This window comes from Protomyctophum parallelum, assembly GCF_964188405.1.
Source record: "Protomyctophum parallelum genome assembly, chromosome: 11".
Lineage (NCBI taxonomy): Eukaryota > Metazoa > Chordata > Actinopteri > Myctophiformes > Myctophidae > Protomyctophum > Protomyctophum parallelum.
In genome coordinates this window covers 14,028,992-14,051,155 of record NC_139707.1, presented here as the reverse complement: position 1 = coordinate 14,051,155, position 22,164 = coordinate 14,028,992, and the positions used below count along the sequence as shown (strand labels likewise).

Genomic DNA, 22,164 nt, shown 5'->3' with positions numbered 1-22,164 from the left:
TCAGCATAGACATTTGGGAGTTTATGTTTCATGACTCATCATGATCATTCCTTTCAAAAGGATGGAAGTAGAACTGATGGTTTGTTTCTTTGGTAATTGCCAGATAGACATTAGACCTTTAGTCACCAGTTCTGCTGCAATACGTGCATGGTTAATTTGGGTAATATGGGATTTAGTGCAACACAAATGGCTTTTGCCGATTTATTTATTCACCAAGACTCTTCAGATATGTTTGTTGTTGTATGTTGTTTGTTTTCATTAGCCATATCAAATGCGTTATTAATGTACTGTAGGAAACAACCTTTAGGAAACAACAATTTTGAGCTTTGTATTATATGAAAACAATAGGTCTATTTATTTAAGTTCTGATATACATGCATGAATTTATTTATATCTTCCCCCCAAGTAAAGACATCATGGAAGTGGTTAATTAGTGGTTAATTAACTCAAAAGTATGATAGTATATCTGTGGCCATCTTTTAGGAATGCACAGCCTGTTGTTGACAGACAAAATATAATTAAAGACAGAGTTCATGACCTCAAATGTGTGACAAAATGTATTGCTCTGGAACAAAAATTGGCCTTTAGGCTGTAATTACTTTTTAATTACTAACTCATCTCACTCAGCTGTCAACATGGAACATGCATGTTGTTTTCGCCCTTTTCTATAATAGATTTAAGGTAAACATCTGCATTCCTAATGAATGTTGCAGAAGTGTCAAGTTCAACGTGAAATTCAGCCATAACCTAAGGCCATAGATTGACCTATAGCTGCCGAGGTGCCAGACAGGCTGACAGAGACCAGCTGTGTCGTTCTGGACCTCTGGCCTCCCTGCTGACTCCCCGAAGTTTGATCGATCCACCACCTCTCATCTGCACCACATATGTCATGTGCTGATAGTCGGACGGTTGGACATACTGTAGAGTTCACACACTCGGTCACACCCTTAACCACTTGAACCCTAGCGTCACAATTCTAAATTCAGTAAATTCAGAACAAACACATTCTGCAAAAATGGCAGATCTACAAGCTTGCTAATTACAATTTAGGCATTAACGACTTACAAAAAGCAAGGTAAACGCAAATGCAGAGAGACATAGTGCCTCAGTAAACTAGGATCACAGGTAAATCAATAATCTACAGTATAGCAGCATCAGCCTAAACAATGAATATACTATCAAAAATATATTTGTACAAACTTGAAACTATACCAGTAAGACACCCTGAGGGTGAGAAGCGACCTCGCCCTTTAGGGCGAGGTCACTGAAACAACAGAGCTTCTTTATACGGCACAGTTGAGAAGCAGGAGTTAAACTATTAATCTGATGTCAGTGAGGTCAGATGTAGAGTTGCTGGCCGGTTTCATGCAGATCTAGTATGTCAAACCATGTATCATGTAATTTGCATACTTAAATGGTTGGCGTTTGGAGGATTCCCTTGACTCCCCTGGAAAACGCTATGAACTGTGGGTAATTCCTTGGCCAAAGTCAGCATCGATGCTGACTTCCGGAAAAGGTGAACAAAGGGGCGGGGCTGAGCCTCAGTGAGGGTTCAGTGAGTCAGTAAGGAAACGGATTGGAATTGGGCCTTAATCTGCCGGGGGCAATATGCCTAGTGGTAGATGGCATCTAAGGGCTTAAGGATGGGAGGGATCTCTGTCGGTCCTTTGCTCTACATGTAAAGTGTCTTGAGACAACTTGTTGTGATTTGACACTTTAATACAATTGAATTGAATTGAATTAAGGGTGGTATAGCAGCAGCATTTTTCTATATATGATGATCATGTCCTTATAGTCAAAGGCTTAATTTACTCTGTCATTGCGCAGTGGAAATCGCTGATCTACAAGCTCCCAACATGTTTATACGACAAAGTATAAATCAGGCTGTATAAATCACATTTGTGGCGCCCCCTATAAGCAGCACTTAACATCCGATTCCAACTTGGGATATAGATGGGATGTTGCGTTCATGTGTGGTTAGCTGTTAAGGAGCTCCTCATGTGGAGCTAATGTGAGAACGTGATCTAATGATCCCAGTGCAGGACTTGTGGCTTGTTCATGGATTTGTTGTGTTTGATGACCGTGGGTGTGGACATGCTGGTGTTTATGTAGCAGAGACAAGTGAAAATATCTAGTTTGAAATGGGTGATAAAGTGATGCCCTTGTGGTGGGCGTCCAATCTAACACAGTGGTTGTTTTTCTTTTCAGCCAACAGGGGGATTGTGTTCTTATCGCTGCACTAGTGACACTTACTGGTTGAGAACTGGGGTAGAGTGTGAACCTCTGCACTGCAGGTGTTATACCGTCTCCTGAGCCAAACCAAACCTCTGCTTACTCGTTCACTCCACAGTCAGACCTCCAGCTTAACACAGAAATAATTTTGGTCGAGACCGGAGAGCGTGTGAGCTCTCCAAACCACGTTGCAGTGTCAAACTAGCCTGGAAACCATGACAAATCTGCTATTGCAAAATAAACAACCTAAAAAACAAAAAAAGGAAAAAAATAAGCCTCAGCAGATTTGGTCTGGCAACCCTACGAAGTATAGTGAGGGACCAACCAGGGCCCAGTAATAGTATGCAAATATGGGGCAGGTTTATCACCAAGAGGCATTCTATTTGATCTGCCCCTTGGAAATGCAGAGATTCCAGACTAATATCTACACAGTGATATTAGTCTGGTGGTCATGCCAGGCTAGCGTCAAACAGACAGCCAAATTCCAATACTCCAGCCACTCCAGCATGGCAGTGTTACGGTAAAATTGGTGACCTGCTGAAATGTGACCACGATCTTGTGGATTTCACAGGTCTTTAAATATGTGGCCTAAATACAGCTAGGTTGAACTCTGCTATTAAACAAACCACAATGATGTGATGTCTATATACATGATTTAATATGTGCTAATAGCTAATAGCAGTGAGCGAGTGGCCAAGATTTTGTGTATTGGAATTCAACTTTAGGCTTCAGCCTGTTCTCGTCCTGTCACCGGAAGTGTTGACTGCGTATCTGTTCTGTTGGATGGATCGTCTCCTCTGGCTATGGGAGGGAAACCATGACTACATTGTCTGGGATATGGGGTCTTAAGAAAACATGTTGCAGACTTCAGAGCCATATAGTAAGACAGAGTTACGACATTGAGGGGGCAGAAAACAGCCCGAACACGTGGTTCATGTACTGTAAATCGTTTGTCACTGTAAAGTCTATAGACTCCAATGCACTCTGAAAAAGTCCGGTTCAGTCACTATTCGCCAAAAGAAGTCTATGTAGAAGAGCCGCCATTGGTCTGGCCCCATGAAGTGAATGCAATAACTCTGTCTAAGGCTCTGTCAGACTTCAAAGGGAAACTTTGTTCTGCGTGCGCTGTGCTCATATATGAAAATGTACACATAGCGTGCCTGTATGCATGTGTTGAATGGGTTGAGGGTGAAAGTCAAAGCAACAAATTAAATTATTTATATACTGTTTGTCAAACAGCTCTGTCAGTCCAGCTGGATTGATTGCTCCTCCTCACTCGGAGGCGGAAGTCACGGGACTAAAGTGCAAGTAAAGAACGCAAGTGGAGTGATCGTGGGTGGAAGTCGGGTATTGGAATTTGGCCTCTTGTGAAAATCCTCTTGTCAGGTGACAGGAAGTGGCTGGAAGAAATGTGTGGTTGTCTATACACTCCACAGACCTCCCCTGCTACTGTGTGTGTGTGTGTGTGTGTGTGTGTGTGTGTGTGTGTGCGTGCGTACGTGCGCCTGTGTCTATGTGTGTGTGCGCGTGTGTAGTGATGAGCTGCAGGAGTGGGGATTGATTTGAACCCCAGTCTCCCACTCGCCAGACTGTGTGTGTGTGTGTGTGTGTGTGCGTGCGTACGTGCGCCTGTGTCTATGTGTGTGTGCGCGTGTGCAGTGATGAGCTGCAGGAGTGGGGATTGATTTGAAGTCTCCCACTCGCCAGACTGACACACAACCTGTCGTGCCAATATGGCTGAGCCCGATTGGCAGGGCTGTTGTGGGCTGGGTCTTGGCTGAGTGCTACACATGCATGCATAGAGTATGTCTGTGAGAGCATGCGTACTTGAGTGAATGTTTTTTGTGCGTGAGTGCTGTGATGTATATGGGAGTACCCGTTTCATATCTTTGTGTTCTGTTCACACAGTTTACAGGGTACTGTGTTTTTCCTCTATAATGGGACAACAGAATATAAACTATATATATAGTTTATATACTAAAACCATGTACAAGGGACTGCGTGGACGCCGTGGGTGAAGTGTGTGCTGGTCACAGCTTGATTTGTGGATCTTTTACTGTCACACTTGGCAAGGGCATTGAGTGTTAGAAATGTCATTTGCTTTCTATTCTGTATAACTGTGGCTGCTCATTAATGACAGAGACTGTGTGTGTGTGTGTGTGTGTGTGTGTGTGTGTGTGTGGTCTTTGCCTGCTTAAACGAAGAACGTGTGAGGTCCATCTGTAAAATGTGGTGACAGCGTTCATGTTCTGTAGAGCTGACTGCCAACCACTGACTGTGAAGAGGTTTTGCTGACACCCGTTCATAAGATTTGTAAAAAAAAAAGGAAAAAGGAAAACTGCTCATCTGGGGTAGTTACTAATGTGTCTTGCTCAAGGGCAGTTCGCCCCTCGCCCAGTGGGAGCCAACAATCAAACCGGAAACATTCCAATTCCCAAGTGGCCACTCTCTACCTCCTGAGCCACTGCTGGCCGGAATAGAAACATATTCTCTATTCACATGAATATGATATTGACCTGGAGTGATTACATAGAAATAGTAGCTCTATAAACCTGGTATGACCCACAAGATATCCTAAGGCTACAGTACTTGCAGAACATTGCAGAACATTCCCATATGGAACATACAGTATACAATACAACACTGAACCACATAGGTTTACATTATAGCACTTTACATGTGACTGAACGTCGCACGCACGCACACACACGCACGCACACACACGCACGCAGTGGGAAAAAACATGTGCGTATGGCGTATCGAAATACAAACAATCGTTGCATGTTGAAATCTCAGACACCTCTGGAATTTCCCTCTAATTGCATTAGAACGGTTCAATCTATGTGCGTCATACGTCACGTCAGGAATTGATTTCAAATTACATGCCCTCATTTTCAAAGGTCGCGAGTGGGAGGATGACGATGACGTACACATGCATACATGCATGAATGTGCCTGGCTACGTGCACAATAATATAATTTTAGGTTAAATGCGAATGCTAGGGAGTAGCAGTTACCATCCCCTGGAACCCCCAAATTACAACCCTGAAGCCACTGTTCTTGAATCAGTAAATAATACAATAAGAAGTTTAGTGTGGAATTTCCACTGATGACGTCATCGGCATAATTTGGAACCATCAACAGTCCACATCAAAGACACAAGCCAAATTCCATGACTCAGATTTCAACCTCCTCGAATCCTCCGTCTTCTGTCATGAGACATTGGTGACCTGCCAGTATTAAGTGGCCATCTAGTGGACTTCACATATGTCAGTGTCTGTTTGCCTATTGTGACTGTATAGGTCGCATTTACTATGAAAACCTGCATCTCCGTGTCTTAGTCACGCCTCCATATATGGTCACACCTCGTGACATCACACCTCCATAATGATCACGCCTCATGACATCACGCCTCGATACACGTCACACCACCATATATGGCCATCTCCATATACTGTAGTGTATATGAAGATCACAACACTGACCTCATCTAACACTACTGTAGATAACCATACATGGAGAAGACTGGATCATCCGGCCAGCAACTCTATCAAACCTCAAACCCTTAGATCTCCATATATGGACCTGACCTGTTATGATATTCCATATGTTGATCCTCCCCACCCGTCCTTCGTGTTCTGACATTCCATATGTTGATCTGACCTCATCAAACCCTGTACACTCAAGACTCTCCATATATGGCCAGTACAGAATTCATTCCATATGTTGATCTGACCCCCCATGCCAAAGTGCCAGCAATCGCCCAGCAGTCTTCCGTCTGCCGTCACCAAGCTGGATGCGTGCACACGCTAGGGAGAGGTCGCTTCTCACCCTCAGGGCGTCTTACTGGTTAAAGGAGCATTCAGTGATTTGGGTGATTTGGAAAACCTCCCGGTGTGCCCCGGTAACAAGTTGTGCACATGCACGCACTACAGTGGGGGGACACGCGACAGGCCAACAGCACACACACCAAGGCCCGCCCCCGCTCGATCATGATTGGCGGAAGGCCCCTCTCTATCCTGTTTGGATGAAGGCTGGGCCACCTAGCCAAAAACGAAACCTACGGTTTTCTGACCCCCAGGGGTTAACTGGGGACAGGGAGGAACTGTCCACAAAATGGTCACGTATTTCGTCAGGTCACTTATTTCACACTAACGCTGCCATCCAGGAGGATATATAAGGCAGACACTTCAATATACAAATGATTCCCGAGCGTTCCAAGAGATAGGTCAAATGTGGAGAACAAATCTCGCATCCAGCAATGAATGTATGTGAGAAATAGAAGGACTAATATTTAATATTGGAGTTTGGACAGTGTTTAGACAGAAATGCCACCATTCCATATAGTGAGCTTGAGGAAAAATATATGTTCCTTCAACTATACTGGAATTTGCATATTTATCCATCTCGCTGTCAACAGAAAGATGCTAAATATAAACCTGTAAATGTAAGAATGTTCACAGATTGCAAAGCCTCCCGTGGAGGGCATCTATTGCTGTTAGCGATCAAGAATAGCATGTTCCTCACACCTTGCTTACTCTTGATGAAACTTTTCATAGATGAAAAGAAGCGGCTGGTGAACTCCATATGGAGATGCAGTTGTCTAAACCCTTCCCATATCAAACAGAAGGAGTTGGCACTGACAGGAACTATAATTGGGGAGACATTTTTGCAAGTGCAAGATTGTGATATTTCTCATGCTTAATTTTCTTTCTAAATCGGCCTCCTTGTGTCACAAGTACAGTACTGCAGTGTGTTTCCAATGTTTTTAGTAAAATGTGAGATGTGAGCCACGGCTTGTGATTGGCAGGCACTGCAGAGCGATTGGCAGTCTGTGACAGACAGACAGACAAAGAGCCACTAAAACAAATGGCACAAAAAAAGTTTCATAGGATGTTTAGACAGAGGGTGCTGGTGGCTACTGGTAACAACACCAGGAAAGACTGTCAACGTTATCACCTCTTGATACCTGACTGAACTGAATCCTCTTTGGTACTGCAGAGAACAGCCCCTCCTCGGTGGCAGGAGTGTTTATTTTACGGTGGGTGAAAGCACATGTCTGTCACACTTCCTTCAGCTGGAGGTCCTGTCTGGGTTCAGTATCACACTCCAATCCTGAACCAGAACCCCCGACATTCCTGAAGGTTTGTTTGGGGCATTTTATCTTGACATTCAGACGAGGGACTTGCCCGTCTACAAAGTGAGGACTCATGCAGGGTTATTGATGTTACCACAATAGGCATTCTCATTCAGAACGAGGTCTGGATAAACAGTGAGCGAGGTAAAGTATAAACAGACTCGAGCTTCACCCACACTGTTGCATTTTATGCAGCAGTGTTTATGCTTCCTTATTGCCTGGTACATGTGGCTGGCTTTGGTTCAGCTTCCCTAAAGCTTTGAAGGATCTGGTAAGTTCAGAGAGATGCTGGACTTAGAACTCACAGACGACACTGATTATGTTTCCACAACCAACAAGAGCCAATAGTGATTAGTGATAGCAGACAGTATAGCCTACTACAGTATAGCCTCATTTAATCCGTCAGGTCAGACTTTCCTTCCACTCAGCTTCTTGTTGAAATAGCTGCAACTGCTTGAATGCTGCATACTGTTACTGTACTGTCTATGCCGTAATCAATTGAGTTGTATTTGTATTGCAGTATGATGTCACAGCTATAGTGCAGGTCTTAGTTCCAACCTGCAGGCAAAAATGAAAGATGACGTATGTAGTCTCAGTGAAGGAAAAAAATGTCACTTTCCACTTTTCTGCAGTACTTTCCATACTTAGCCATTCTGTAATGTATGAGTCATTTCCTCAAACCAACTCATAAGTTAATATTTGCTCTTGTGAACCAAAGGTTTCATCAGAACATCAAATGTAAGCTTAATATGCTGGCCAGCTCTGTCAGCACTATCCACTTATGAGTACATTACTGATAATATCTCAGTCAACCACAAGAGGGCAGTGGTATGTGTACAGTGAGTCAGGAGGAGTTCGTAATCATTGTCATCATCACTACACGTATCTTCATAAACTATAAATGAAGAAAACACATCCTCACCACCAACTTCACCACCCAAAACACGTCATCCTCACACCACTCCTCTTTACTTCACATCAAAATAGACATAAATATAACATAAAATCCAGTCCATCAACATCAACACTTTTCTCACCATAAACATTGCAAGTGCTGTTCATGCAGTGCCTTGGCACATGAGGCTGCCAGCACACAGACTCTGTGAGGCCACCGCAGCAGTTTAAAAAGGCCTGTTCTTGGCCTCTGCCATGGGGCTCTGGAGAGATTTCACTCTCCATCATTAACTTAATGGTTAATGGCCCAGGCCATTTCTTGTTTAGTGTCTTACTCTGTTGGGTGCTGCCGTTTATTTTCTTATGTGAAAATGATGAAAATCCATCCCCCTAATTGTGGTGGCTGCCAGGCCCCAACTGTAAATTTAATTGGGTTCATTTGCATTGCATTTATACGGTCATGCAGGGCTATGTTTGGGGTGTTTTAATAAAAAGTTCAGCTGTTTTTGTGTGCACAGTTGTCCACAGTTGCTGTGCTGTTAAAAGGTGTCCAGACAGAGGTCCAGCAGCTTGCATGTTTATATGAGCTGGGAGGTCTGTACAGAGGGTTTTGTACTGGGGCCTACCAGGGGCACCAGGGGCTCTGCAGTTCTGATGTCCTTACAGTGACCTTCAAGTTGAAGTGACTCTGGAGGTGTGCACACTTAGTAGGTGTGTGTGTGTGTGTGTGTGTGTGTGTGTGTGTGTGTGTGTGTGTGTGTGTGTGTGTGTGTGGGTGCGTGTGCTTGTATGTGTGTAGCCATGTTTATAGATAGCACACAGCATGTCTGGATGATAACCAGCTGTGTTTGTGCTTGCAGAGATCTCATTAATTCTTAAGCTTTGACCTTTTAGCCCAAATGATATATAGTAGTTAGTTGCATGTACATGTTTAATATGAAATAAATAATAAGTGGGAATGACAAATAAATAAATATTATAAAAATGATATACACATGCACACAAACACACGCACGTACACATACACGTTCACGTACACTTGCATGTTGATATGCAGTTATTTTGCAAGCTTTAGACTAGTCAGCATTATGAGAAATGTTTCTTCTAGCTTCTCCATGGTTACTTAACATTGCAATGGAGTAATAAGTGACGTAAAGAAGGTAGAGTAAACTGCTGCCGTTCCACTCCAACACCACTCCTGAAAACACAAGATTTTCTAAGATGGAAAATCGTCCCACTGCCAGCGGCGGGTAATTACTAATGTGGTTTGGCTGCTTGTTTAAACAGGTGGTTCTAATCAGACCACTCCGGTTTTCAGGTTTGCTACCGACCCGTGCGTAGCGTTAGTCTGACGTCCCTAATAATCCAATATCCATAAATCCGACTATCCAATATTCAAACCATACTAACCCTATCCCCAAACCCTAACCACACGCGGAAGCCACGGGTGAGTCTTAACCGGCCACGTAGTCAGACTAACGGTATGTCGGACTAACACGTTCCCCCGGCTCCTCCCAGAGGTGACCGTGATAGAATATTGTGTCAGTGATAGAACACTAGTGTGAGTGATAGAACAGGTCTGTTCTGAACACTGTGTGAGTGATAGAACAGGTGTGTTCTGAACACTGTGTGAGTGATACAACAGGTCTGTTCTAAACACTGTGTGAGTGATAGAACAGGTCTGTTCTGAACACTGTGTGAGTGATAGAACAGGTGTGTTCTGAACACTGTGTGAGTGATAGAACAGGTGTGTTCTGAACACTGTGTGAGTGATACAACAGGTCTGTTCTAAACACTGTGTGAGTGATAGAACAGGTCTGTTCTGAACACTGTGTGAGTGATAGAACAGGTGTGTTCTGAACACTGTGTGAGTGATACAACAGGTCTGTTCTAAACACTGTGTGAGTGATACAACAGGTCTGTTCTGAACACTGTGTGAGTGATACAACAGGTCTGTTCTGAACACTGTGTGAGTGATAGAACAGGTGTGTTCTGAACACTGTGTGAGTGATAGAACAGGTCTGTTCTGAACACTGTGTGAGTGATAGAACAGGTCTGTTCTGAACACTGTGTGAGTGATAGAACAGGTCTGTTCTAAACACTGTGTGAGTGATAGAACAGGTCTGTTCTGAACACTGTGTGAGTGATAGAACAGGTGTGTTCTGAACACTGTGTGAGTGATAGAACAGGTGTGTTCTGAACACTGTGTGAGTGATACAACAGGTCTGTTCTAAACACTGTGTGAGTGATAGAACAGGTCTGTTCTGAACACTGTGTGAGTGATAGAACAGGTGTGTTCTGAACACTGTGTGAGTGATACAACAGGTCTGTTCTAAACACTGTGTGAGTGATACAACAGGTCTGTTCTGAACACTGTGTGAGTGATACAACAGGTCTGTTCTGAACACTGTGTGAGTGATAGAACAGGTGTGTTCTGAACACTGTGTGAGTGATAGAACAGGTCTGTTCTGAACACTGTGTGAGTGATAGAACAGGTCTGTTCTGAACACTGTGTGAGTGATAGAACAGGTCTGTTCTAAACACTGTGTGAGTGATAGAACAGGTCTGTTCTGAACACTGTGTGAGTGATACAACAGGTCTGTTCTGAACACTGTGTGAGTGATAGAACAGGTGTGTTCTGAACACTGTGTGAGTGATAGAACAGGTCTGTTCTGAACACTGTGTGAGTGATAGAACAGGTCTGTTCTGAACACTGTGTGAGTGATAGAACAGGTCTGTTCTGAACACTGTGTGAGTGATAGAACAGATCTGTTCTGAACACTGTGTGAGTGATAGAACAGGTCTGTTCTGAACACTGTGGTATAACACTGTGTCAGTGGTAGAGCAGCTAGGTGTAAAACTGTGCAGCTGCATGAGGCTGAAGTAAGTCATAAAACATCTTTCTTAGACAAATACAGGTGGAGCAGCACACAATCAAAACAAGTGCTGCTGTTATTGCTTTAAACCTTGAACCCTGGGGTATTTGCTTGTGCTTGGTGTTGATGTGGTTAGCGCTGCAAGGCCGTTTACTCATTCCACTTTTGAACAGCTGTGTGGAGGCTGGGCTGGGAGGAGACTTCATTTTTCTCTCTATGATGTGCTAAGATTAAATGCTTAAGATTAAATTTAGCTCTGGATGCACTGGTGGCCCATTGAAGAAGGTTACACAATGTTGTGCTGCTGCTGAGAAAGAAGCAGTGACACCAACATAGTCCATGAATACAGACATGCTTCCAATGATAGACCTTTAGGAAAACCTTCTCTATTGAATGGAATGGAAGTTATGTGGGAGAAGAAGATGGTCGCGGTGGTGAACTGCTTTTGAAACATATCATTTGCTAGTTACCGACATGGGGAATTCCAACTGTAATGGCAAGACATTATAAAGAAATCACACCCGTGTGAAGTGAGGGGTGCTCATCTCATTCTGGCCAAACACAATTTGCGTCCTCACTTTTTTCTTCAATGTTTGTGTTTACACAATGTTTGTGTTTACACAAACACTAGTAGAAAAACAATGTTTGTGTCTACAGAAATCCTCAAAGCTGGTCATAGGAGGTGCTAGCGTCCCTCAACAAATACATCTTTGGGTGTTTTTAGTTTTTCCTTGTTTTCTTTTTTAGAGATGGTTACAGTTTGTTTAGTCAGACAACTCAAGGAGGATGTAATATATATATTTATTGAATATAGGATAATCAATGCAATATATTTATTATGGTTTGACGATGTATTGGATCTGCTTTTTAGGTACTCAGGTCAAGCGCATCAGTCCCGACCATAGGGACTCTGAATCCCCCGTACCTAAACAGTATATCCAAAACGACAGGTGGTAGCTGGGGTGGAGGTGGGTGAGCACTTTGTATACAGCAGCGCACAGTATACAAAAAAGCAGCAGCAAGCAAGCAAGCAGGATGATGAATGCAAAACCTTCGGTTAAAGTAGCCGGTATGAGAGATTGGGTGAGCGTGTGATTGGCTGAGTGAATCATGTGGATGAGAGCCTGATGCTGCGGTGGCCCAATTAACGGCCGGCGCGCTGACTGAGGTTCCCTGACTGAACTTGCTCTGCGCATGTCTACGACAGGCGCAAATGCTCATATATTTCTTATCTGGGTATATTGTGTACAGTATGTTTTGTGCATGGTGGAACTCTAAATGATTAAGACATAACTTTTAGGCACTGGCGGCGTGTTCCCTCCTCCGCGTCATCAGTGCCCATACCCGAGGCGGGGGTTGGCGATAGGGCCTTTCTGTGTGGAGTTTGCATGTTCTCCCCGTGTCCCCTAGGGTAGATACCCTCATAAAAACATGCCGTAATCCTGGTCTCTAAAACTACCTCCCTCTGGCCAGCCGGGGCGCCTGATGGAGGGGAAAGGAACTGGTCGGAATAACGTGTCCCTTCCACGCGCTACGTCCGGCCGGGGAAATTCCCCTCTGTCAGGTGAAAAGAAGCAGCTTGGACTCCTCATGAATAGAAGGAGGCATGAGGTCAGTCAGCTGCCCCCCCAGGTTGGCAGAGGAAGTGTAGCGCCCTGGATTACATTAGATAATTGGCACTGGGTGAAAAAAAAAACTGGGTTACAAAATCGTGGGATAAAAAAAAATAATTAAAAAGAATATATACATAACTTTTAAACCAGCATGGTTTAAATATGTAGCCTTCCTCCACTACCTATTAAATCATTGTATCTGTTACATTTGATTTCTTTCCTCTTTATTAGCTTTTTAAAATATTTCATTTATATGATTCCACGTCGTTTTACGTGTTTACCCGTGTGTGTGAGTGAAACAAGACAGTCATGCATACGTGATATGTGGAAAACACATACTTGGACAATGATTTAATTTTGTGATTCCTAAAGCTTGTAGATATTTAAATTGTAATGTTATGTTCTTGTCTGACAGATTCTCCTGTGTGGTGCTGCAGTGGTAGAAGATGAGGAAGCATCGGTTATCAGCGCTGTGCGCGCTCCTGTGCGTCCTGATTGCAGGACACGTCCGCAGACTTGATGCCCAGGATGGTAAGTTCACTTCAACTTTTTTCTTTCCAGGTGAAGAAAGCACAGTGTCACTGTCGCATGGCGACCTTGTATGTCCAACACTTGGACATACAAGTTCCATTTCCATACTTGGAAATGGAACTTGTATGTCCAGTGGATCCAATGTAATTATTTAGTCACAAACTTTAATACTTTTCGTTGATGATTACATTTACTTTCCAACCTGGCGTCCCTATTTTGGGCATGGCGTTAAAGATCTTCCAAAATAGCAGATCTGTAAGCTCAAACTGTGTTACATTGCACATTGTAACACTTTGTGAGCTTGCACTATTTTCGTTATTATAGCGTGACACTGTCATACAACAAAGTACAGTATAAAATATGGCATTCATTTATAAAAAAAAAACTAAAAGATGAAATGTGGAGATACAAGGTTTCTACCCGATAGTGTATTTTCATCAGATGACCTGAGATATCAAGACTGTCAAATCATATTTCTTTTCAGTTTTCAACAATGCTCACTCTCTTTACTTCATTGTAAATTGACCCAAACGTCCATTGATCTTATTGCATACAGTAGCCTACTTGAAGGGCATCATACTGTTATATGTACTATTCAAAGCAATGCAGAGATCAGTGAGATGAAAAATGAAGTTATTCAAGTGCATTACAACTATTAGATTTTTAAATTAGATATTTAACAAGGCAATAAGAAAAATAAAAACAACAACAGTGTGCCTTTGCTGGGCATTGTTGTTGAGCTGGGAACGATGCTCAAATCCCTTTTTTCTCCATGAGACAGAATATGTTCAGGTACAAAGTAAAACGGTTTACAGACCAGAAAATCACAACAAAATGTATATTTAGTGAAAGATCAACCAGACATACAGTGTCTAGAAGAGTAAAGGAAGCAAGTCCAGTGGGATGCTTTGGATTCTTGGCTTCAGTATTGAACAGCAGAGAACAAAATTATGCTACCAGATTCCAATCAGATTACGGTTGCATTCATAAGCAGTGCTGGCATTTGGCAGCAAAACTAAACAAGACGAAACATTCATTCATATCACTGGACTTGGCTTTTGTAGTTGCTGAGTGAAAAAGTCCTCAAAACTATGGATTTTCTCTTTTGAAGATTGTGCACAAGGGCTGCCTGCCGATATATACTTTCTAGTGGATTCGTCCTGGAGTATTGGACAGGAGAACTTTGAACATGTCAGACAGTTTCTGTACAGCGTGGTCGAAGCCCTGCACGGGGGCGGCAGGGACGACTTTAAGTTCGCCCTTGTGCAGTACAACAGCTCGCCCCGAACCGAGTTCCAGCTTAATACCTACCCATCAACGCGGGGAGTCCTGGCGCACATCCACACCATGACCTACCGTGGCGGTGGCACCAGGACTGGCCTCGGCCTGGACTTCCTGATCGGGGCTCACTTAACCATGGCGTCGGGCAGCCGTGCTGCAGAGGGAGTGGCCCAGCTGGTGGTGGTACTGACCGACGGGCGCTCCCAGGATGATGTGACTGAGCCGGCGCAGGTGCTGCACCTGGCGGGTGTGGAGGTGTTCTCAGTGGGCGTCCAAGACGCAGTGGACTGGGAGCTCAGGGACATGGCTAGCACGCCCCATGACACTCACATGTTCAGCGTAGACACTTTCCCGGCCTTGCGGGACATAATACAAGATTTAGTGGTTGCGCTTTGTGGTGCAGTGACCCGAGCAGGGGAGCCTCCAATGGCTATCGAGGCCAGGCAAGTGGGACAAGGTGGGCCAGGTAACAGAGAGGGGGCCTGTGTCACTACCATACTAATGTGCCCACATGTCCAAGAAGAAGCAGCTTCATGTGGCCATAACAAGAGCCGATTATTAACACACTTAAAGGACGACTTCACACATTTTCAACCTATCTTTATATAATTGGTCCTCACTAATTTGTCTATTCACTCTGTGTCTCAGGAGGGCTGTTGCACAGTTCAGAACCCAGCCTACCAGTGACATCTTCGATGGGGAATCCAAGCCAATAGAAACTGCAGGCTTTCTATTCATGGAAAGTTAGCATGCTATAATGGAAGCCATTGTTCTAATCTAAATCTGCCTAACGATGATGTCACTGGTAGGCGGGTTTCTGAAGTGTCAGCCCTCCTATGAGACACAGAGTATATCATTACATTAGTGAGGACCGATTACATGAAGATATGTTGAAAATGGGTGAAGTTGTCTTTTAAGGGTATTTTAACCACAATAACCCTTCTTCACATCCACCAGCAACATTAACATCACTTGTTTTTGTTTGTCACCAATTTAATACCTCCATAATATTTTATTAAATCACACAGTTTGCATGTGATTGATACTGCTATTGCATCTCAGATGAGGGTTTGAGATGACAATGACGGCTGCAAAGGTGTGTCTGTGCAAAGCCAGGTCACAGGAACTTCTGGACGCTTGAGCATGACCTGAGATCATCTAAGTCACGGGAAAAGTCCAATGCTTGTTATTACAATAATTACTGAATTGCTTATTGGCAAAATAAGCAGCATACGTTACAAATATATAACAAGATATTTGTACACACATAGACACGCACGTATGCACGGGCGCACGCACGCACGCAAACACACACACACACGTGAGCAAAACCCTCACGGAAATCTAGTGTATGAACTGACATTTCTACCAAATCTCACGAGGAGAGAACCAGTTGTCAGTGACTCCTTCAAGGACGAACGCTCCACATTAAGTCAGCAAGCTTTTAACAATAGCTAACCACCCACCACTGCTTGTGTCTTGTGTGTGTCTTCATCAGTTACTGTCTCTAAAACTGTGTTAAATATGTGCAATGTTCTATAACTGGGACAGTGATGAAACTGCCTGGATCCATCCTTGGTCTGCAGCGGAGTTGATTTAGGAAATACATTGAACATATATATATATATCTATAACTTCAATAGGAGTGAGTATAATAAACCACCATATACTGATAAAGATTGAATCAAGAGATTATACTGTTGGTCTAGTGTGCACACAAATCCAAATGAACACCTCTTCCATTTATCCATTAATTTGCAGCAGAATCCTGAGTTTTAACTCTAATTTAGACTCAGGATTTTGCTGTATTTGCAGAAGGAGTGTGTGCATGTTCTGGTAGCAACATGCACTCGCTGTCCCTCTGTATTTTGACTTGAATACAAAGTAGGAAACTGCAAAGCGGCAAGGATGGACCACAGTGCCATGACTGGTCAATGTACCTGAGGTCTGTAACATGAGTCTGCATGGAGTGGCTGAACTCAATGGAGATAGGGCAAGGGACAGGTTATGTATAGTTTATACAGTAGTTATGTGTATAAAATATGAATAGCAGACCTAATCCATAGCCCATGGTGTGTTACTCAAGACTACACTACATTAGAATACTTCTATTTCCATTTTTAGATACACAATACAAGTAATACATGTACGATTGTATTTATAACGAGTATTGTTTATTTCACATGAACACATTACACTTTTATGATGGGTGCCAACTTATTCAAATTCAAATTCAAAGTTAAAATCTACAAACTATACCACGTTTAGAGAGTACTCTTAACCACACAAACCTATAAATCTATAAACTATACCACGTGTAAAGAGTACTCTTAACCACACAAACCACTAGGGTTCTGTTAAAATAGATGAACATTCAGCGAATATAGGTGAATATTCTGCAAAAATAGCAGATCTACAAACTCACAACGCAAATGCCTTCTGAGGTTGTAGATTGGCCATATCACTATTTGACGCACTTCAAATATATAAGGTGGTTAACTCAGAGAATAACTTCCTCACTCCTTGGTTCAGCCTACATGCAGTATAATGTGCTTTTGTGATGTTTTTATGACAAATTGTGTTCACTATGTATGTTGATTTACACATGCAAAGAAGTGCTAGCACGTTGTCTTGTTTCCTCTCTTTCTCACTGTTTTAACGCTTTCACATGTTGCATTTTGTTTTGTTTTGTCTCTCTCTCTCTCTCTCTCTCCCTTTAAAGCACAAGAATCAGCCGACCTAGTACTCTTAATCGATGCATCACAGAACGTTGGAGCTGCAAACTTCCCCCGTGTGCGTGATTTGGCTTTGAGACTCGTAGAGGGCCTTGACGTGGGCAGGGACACTATTCGGGTGTCCCTGGTCCTGTACAGCAACGACCCAGAGGTTCAGTTCTATCTAAATAGCTATGACACCAAAGCTGCCGTCATGAGCGCTCTGAAAGGCCTCACTTTCTCGGGGGGTGACGAGTCAAACCTTGGCGCGGCCTTGGAGGAGGTGGCTGAGAGCCTGTTGAGCCAGTCAGCCGGGGGCAGGGCGGAGGAGGGCGTGCCCCAGGCTGTGGTGGTAATCAGTGCTGGGTCATCCACCGATGATACCGGTGCAGGCGACAGGGCCCTTAAACAAGCCAACGTTCTGACGTTTGGTGTGGTGGTCGGTAGCTCTGCCACCGCTGATCTGGAGACAGTTGCAACAGATAAGAGCTTTGTTCTGTCAGCCCCCGATTTCCGATCGCTGGCAGGTATGGGTGACCAGCTGCTCCCATACATTAACGGGGTGGCCCAGCGCACCATTGTCGTTCAGAATGAGTTCACAGAAGGTATGTAACTTTTCTGCAAACGGGGTGGGAGTTGGTGGTGGGAATGGTTGTGGAATGGGGCTTCTTGCAAAACACGAGAAAGAGGTTATAATATGAATCTTGTAATGTGCCAGGTAAGAACAGTTTATAATTATATTAAGGTCCACACACAGGGAGTGTTAATTTATCCACACAAAACACAAATATTAAACATGGTCAATTTTACACATCAACTAGGTAACTAGGTAATCAAATAGGTAATGTTTGATGTGAACACATTTTCGCATAATTCAATCTGTCACGCTCCTGATGTGTAAGAACCTTACCATCATTGCTTTCCTTTCTTATTATCATTTTTGCTTCATCCTGGAACCCAGGATTTTTCACATTTCATACTCATTATTTAATAAAAAACTGTTAAAATATAAATAAAATTACTTCCAATATAAATAATTATTTTGATATTTACAAAGAAGACTAAATCTATTCAATGAATTACGTGATTTCTCTTCAAACTATATTTTGTTATTATATGTATCAATTATGTTTAATACATTTAATTATCAATAGAATCCTCTTTCTTATTTTCCTATTTTAGAGGACAAACAGATGTCAAATTTTTCTATTGCTTGAATTCCAGCATTGATGCAACTTTTTGTTGTCTTTCAGCGTTGGAAGTTGGAAAGCGAGACATCATTTTCCTCGTTGACAGTACGATGGGGGCCACAATCATCAACTCCATGCGAGAGTTCATCAGGAGGTTTGTTGATGCCATGCCAATCGGACCGGATGAGGTGCAAGTGGGTGTTACTGGGTTCAGTAATGCCCCTCGACTGGAGATGGACTTGAACACCTATGGCTCCAAAGAAGAACTCACTGCTGCTTTGGGCAGAATCAAGCCCAGACCCGGTCAGACAGTGAACATCGGTGCTGCCTTGGACTTTGTGAGAACAAACATGCTTCGAGCTGACAAGGGCAGCCGTATTCAGCAGGGTGTGCCCCAGCTCGTGCTGCTGCTGACCAGCAAAAGATCCAGTGACAGTGTTGACCAGCCTGCCGAGGCCCTCCAACGCATGGGGGTTCTGACCCTGGCCGCAGGTTCTAAGTCTGCTGATGAGCAGGAACTGAAACGGATTGCCTTCGATGAGAACTTGGTCTTCATGCTGAAGGACTTCCGCATGCTGCTTCGCAACCCCAAGATGATTATTTCACCACTTTCCACTCTGACGGGTGTAGTGGTGCCAGAAGGACCCACTGAGACAGGTATGCTCCAACTGTCTAAAAATATCCTGTGGTTTCTCTAGGTCAGTGGTTCCCACATGTTTTGGTCGAGACCAAAAAGAGAACTTGTATGTATTCCCAGGACCTAAACTATCGAAAATAGATGATTTACACAACACGTCTTAATGTGATTTGTTGTGAACTTGTAGATCTGGTATTTTCACTACTTAAAATTAAAAGAAAAAAACATTACATAACTTACATGTTAACTTAAGACAAATGTTTTTGTGATTTAAAAAAATATATCATTTGAAATAATATAGCTGCAAGCAACAATAAAACGGGACCAAGCAATATGCCCTTTTAGGCTGCTCAACATCGCCACTTTAGTCCAGCCAGTGGTATTGCAGCTGTCCGTACCCCAACCATACTGACAGACGAGGCATAAGTTATGCCTGTTATCGCGGCTTGCAGCTATATTTTTGTACAGATTTTCATGTACATAGATAGTGTAGCTTAAGGGTTCCAAAAGTTTTCAGACTGCGAACCCGCAACATAATCAAATTTGAACTGGGGACCCCCCACCCTGACAAGCACGAATTGTAGGCATTACATTTCTTTGACTCTGTTCCACAGCTAAATATTGTGAAAATAGCCGAATTACAAGCTCACTACTGCAAGGCGTTGTGAGCTTGTAGATCAGCTATTTTCACAACGTTTGCCTTGGCTCTTTCTTACGTAATATTTGACAATTTGGCCAATATGTATTAAAAAGATAATTAAATATTAACTTTAGAAATGTGCAGATAGCCTTTATACAATTATATTGTATGTTAGTTTGTTTACTGTTCAGCTAGAAACAACAATGTTGCACATTAAGCTAATCATCTGGGGACCCCCTCAAACCCAACCCCCAATTTGGGAACCACTGCTCTTGACAGTCATTCAACTCTGATGAGTGTACACATGTCCATTTGGTTCCAGTTGTACACTCTTTGGAGTTACATTAACCTACACAGGTTGATTAGTTATCTGTCTAATCTCATGTAGAAAGATGATTGGAGGCCTGGGCCATGGCTCAGTGGTCCAGGCACCTTGGCTGGTAATCCAGTCTGGCAGTGTGCCGCGGGTTCGACTCCCGATTCCGACGGCCTTTACTGCATGTCACCCCCCATCTCTCTCCCCATTTCCTGTCATCCTACTGTCTGTCCCTCCATAAAATAAAGGCAAAAGCCACAAAAAAAACATTTAGAAAGATGATTGGAGATCTCCGCCTACTGATATGTCTGGTCTCTGCTGTTCTAGTCACCCCTATGAATTATATTTCCCCAGATGTATCAGTATCAGGCGAATATCTCTGTTCTCTGACTGTCTGGATACATGAAACTATCCTGCATCTAACATTTCTTAATTAAAGCATTAATAAAAATAATACAATTTTTATTTGAAACTTTTCATTCTCATTGGTGTCAGTTTTGTGCTTTTATTATTGTACTGTGAAGTGTGAAGACAGACAGAAATCATGTAAATCCAGGTGATATGTGTTGTAGACCAGACACATTGATGGAAGTTACAGGATATCCCAAAAGAAAAGAACTCTAATCCGAGGAGAGTGATATTTGAACATTTGTTTTGTGCTTTGTCTTTTCCTTCAGTGGTGGAGATTACAACAGTACAGACTCAAAGAGTTGTCCGTGACATTGTGTTCCTTGTTGACGGCTCCAGTTATGTGGGAAGCGGAAACCTGCCATACGTGAAGGAGTTCATGACCAGAGTGGTCAACCAGTTAGAGGTGAATCCTGACCGAGTTCAGATTGGCCTCATGCAATTTGCTGAGCGTCCAAGGATTGAATTCTATCTGAACACCCACCGTACTAAGCAAGAAGTGCTGGATGGTATCAATAATCTCAGGCTGAGTGGAGGCTCAATCGTGAACACGGGAGCTGCCATGGAACACGCCCTGACCAACATGTTCCAGCGTTCTGCTGGGTCACGGAAGAGGCAGGGTGTCCAGCAAGTGCTGATTCTGATCACTGGTGGCCCGGCCAATGATCAAGTCAAAAGTGTTGCAGACAAAACAGCTTTGGCTGGAGTTCTGACCTTCACAGTCAGTTCTGGACAGGCAGATCCTGACTTACTGAGTGCAGTGGCCTTTGTTCCAAACTTGGCTTACCATGAAAGCAGCTTCTCTAGCTTGCCAGATGTTGCTATCCAAATCTATACACCACTGATAACAGTTGTTGGTGACACAGAACAGACTGTTGGTGAATATGAAGAAACTGGTGAGTTCTACTTTTATTGTAAGACAAGTACAGTGAGTGAATGAGGATTTTGTACTGATCTAAACCTCAGATCACAACGTGTTGAATATGAATAGTTACATTGTCACTATGTGCTTCTTTTCTTTCAGTTGTCACAGGAGCTGAGAGGGACGTTGCCTTCCTGATTGATGGCAGGGACAATGTTCGTACTGATTTCCCCTACATCCGGGATTTCATCACCAGAGTCATTGAGCCACTTGATATTGGAATTGACAAAGTGCGAATTTCAGTTGTCCAACACAGTGAAAGGCCAACTCCCAATTTCTACCTCAACACCCATCAAACCAAAGATGATGTGCTCAGAGCTGTAAGTGGTTTACAACTGGCTGGGGGGAGAAGCCTAAACACAGGAGCTGCCCTGAACTTCATGAAGGACACCATCTTGTCTGAGCAGTATGGCAGTCGTGCAGGACAAAATGTTCCCCAATTTTTGATTGTTCTGACTGGAGGCAAGTCAAAGGATAGTGTGAAAGAACCTGCTGGTGCCCTGAAGACAGATGGAGTGGTGCCATTTGGTGTTGGTGTGAAGGACGCAGACCCGAAGCAGATTCAGGACATTTCCCACAACCCCGCTTTTGCCTTCAATGTGAAGGAATTCAGTGAGCTTGACACTGTCCAACAGCAGCTCAATACCTATGTGAGCCTTCCCAAGGATCAGCTACAGACTGTCATAGAACAAGGTAAGCAAAATCTGTGTTGTTCGTCTTGCTCCATCTGATGCTTCATTCTTGGCGCCGTACCAAGGTCAAGTGTATCACAAC

At 43.3% G+C, this 22,164-nt stretch overlaps 1 protein-coding gene across 1 annotated transcript in view; it reads left to right on the top strand.

Moving 5' to 3' along the window:
• The window catches only part of LOC310867219 (collagen alpha-3(VI) chain-like), a 98,046-nt gene that overhangs the window by 1,966 nt on the left and 73,916 nt on the right, over positions 1–22,164 (top strand). Inside the window, exons 2-6 of the mRNA XM_083777107.1 lie at positions 13,167–13,282; positions 17,286–17,882; positions 18,531–19,124; positions 20,738–21,364; positions 21,493–22,083. Of these exons, the coding sequence (XP_083633233.1) occupies positions 13,198–13,282; positions 17,286–17,882; positions 18,531–19,124; positions 20,738–21,364; positions 21,493–22,083 (2,494 nt within the window). The 5' untranslated portion in view covers positions 13,167–13,197. The remainder of the gene's footprint in view (positions 1–13,166; positions 13,283–17,285; positions 17,883–18,530; positions 19,125–20,737; positions 21,365–21,492; positions 22,084–22,164) is intronic.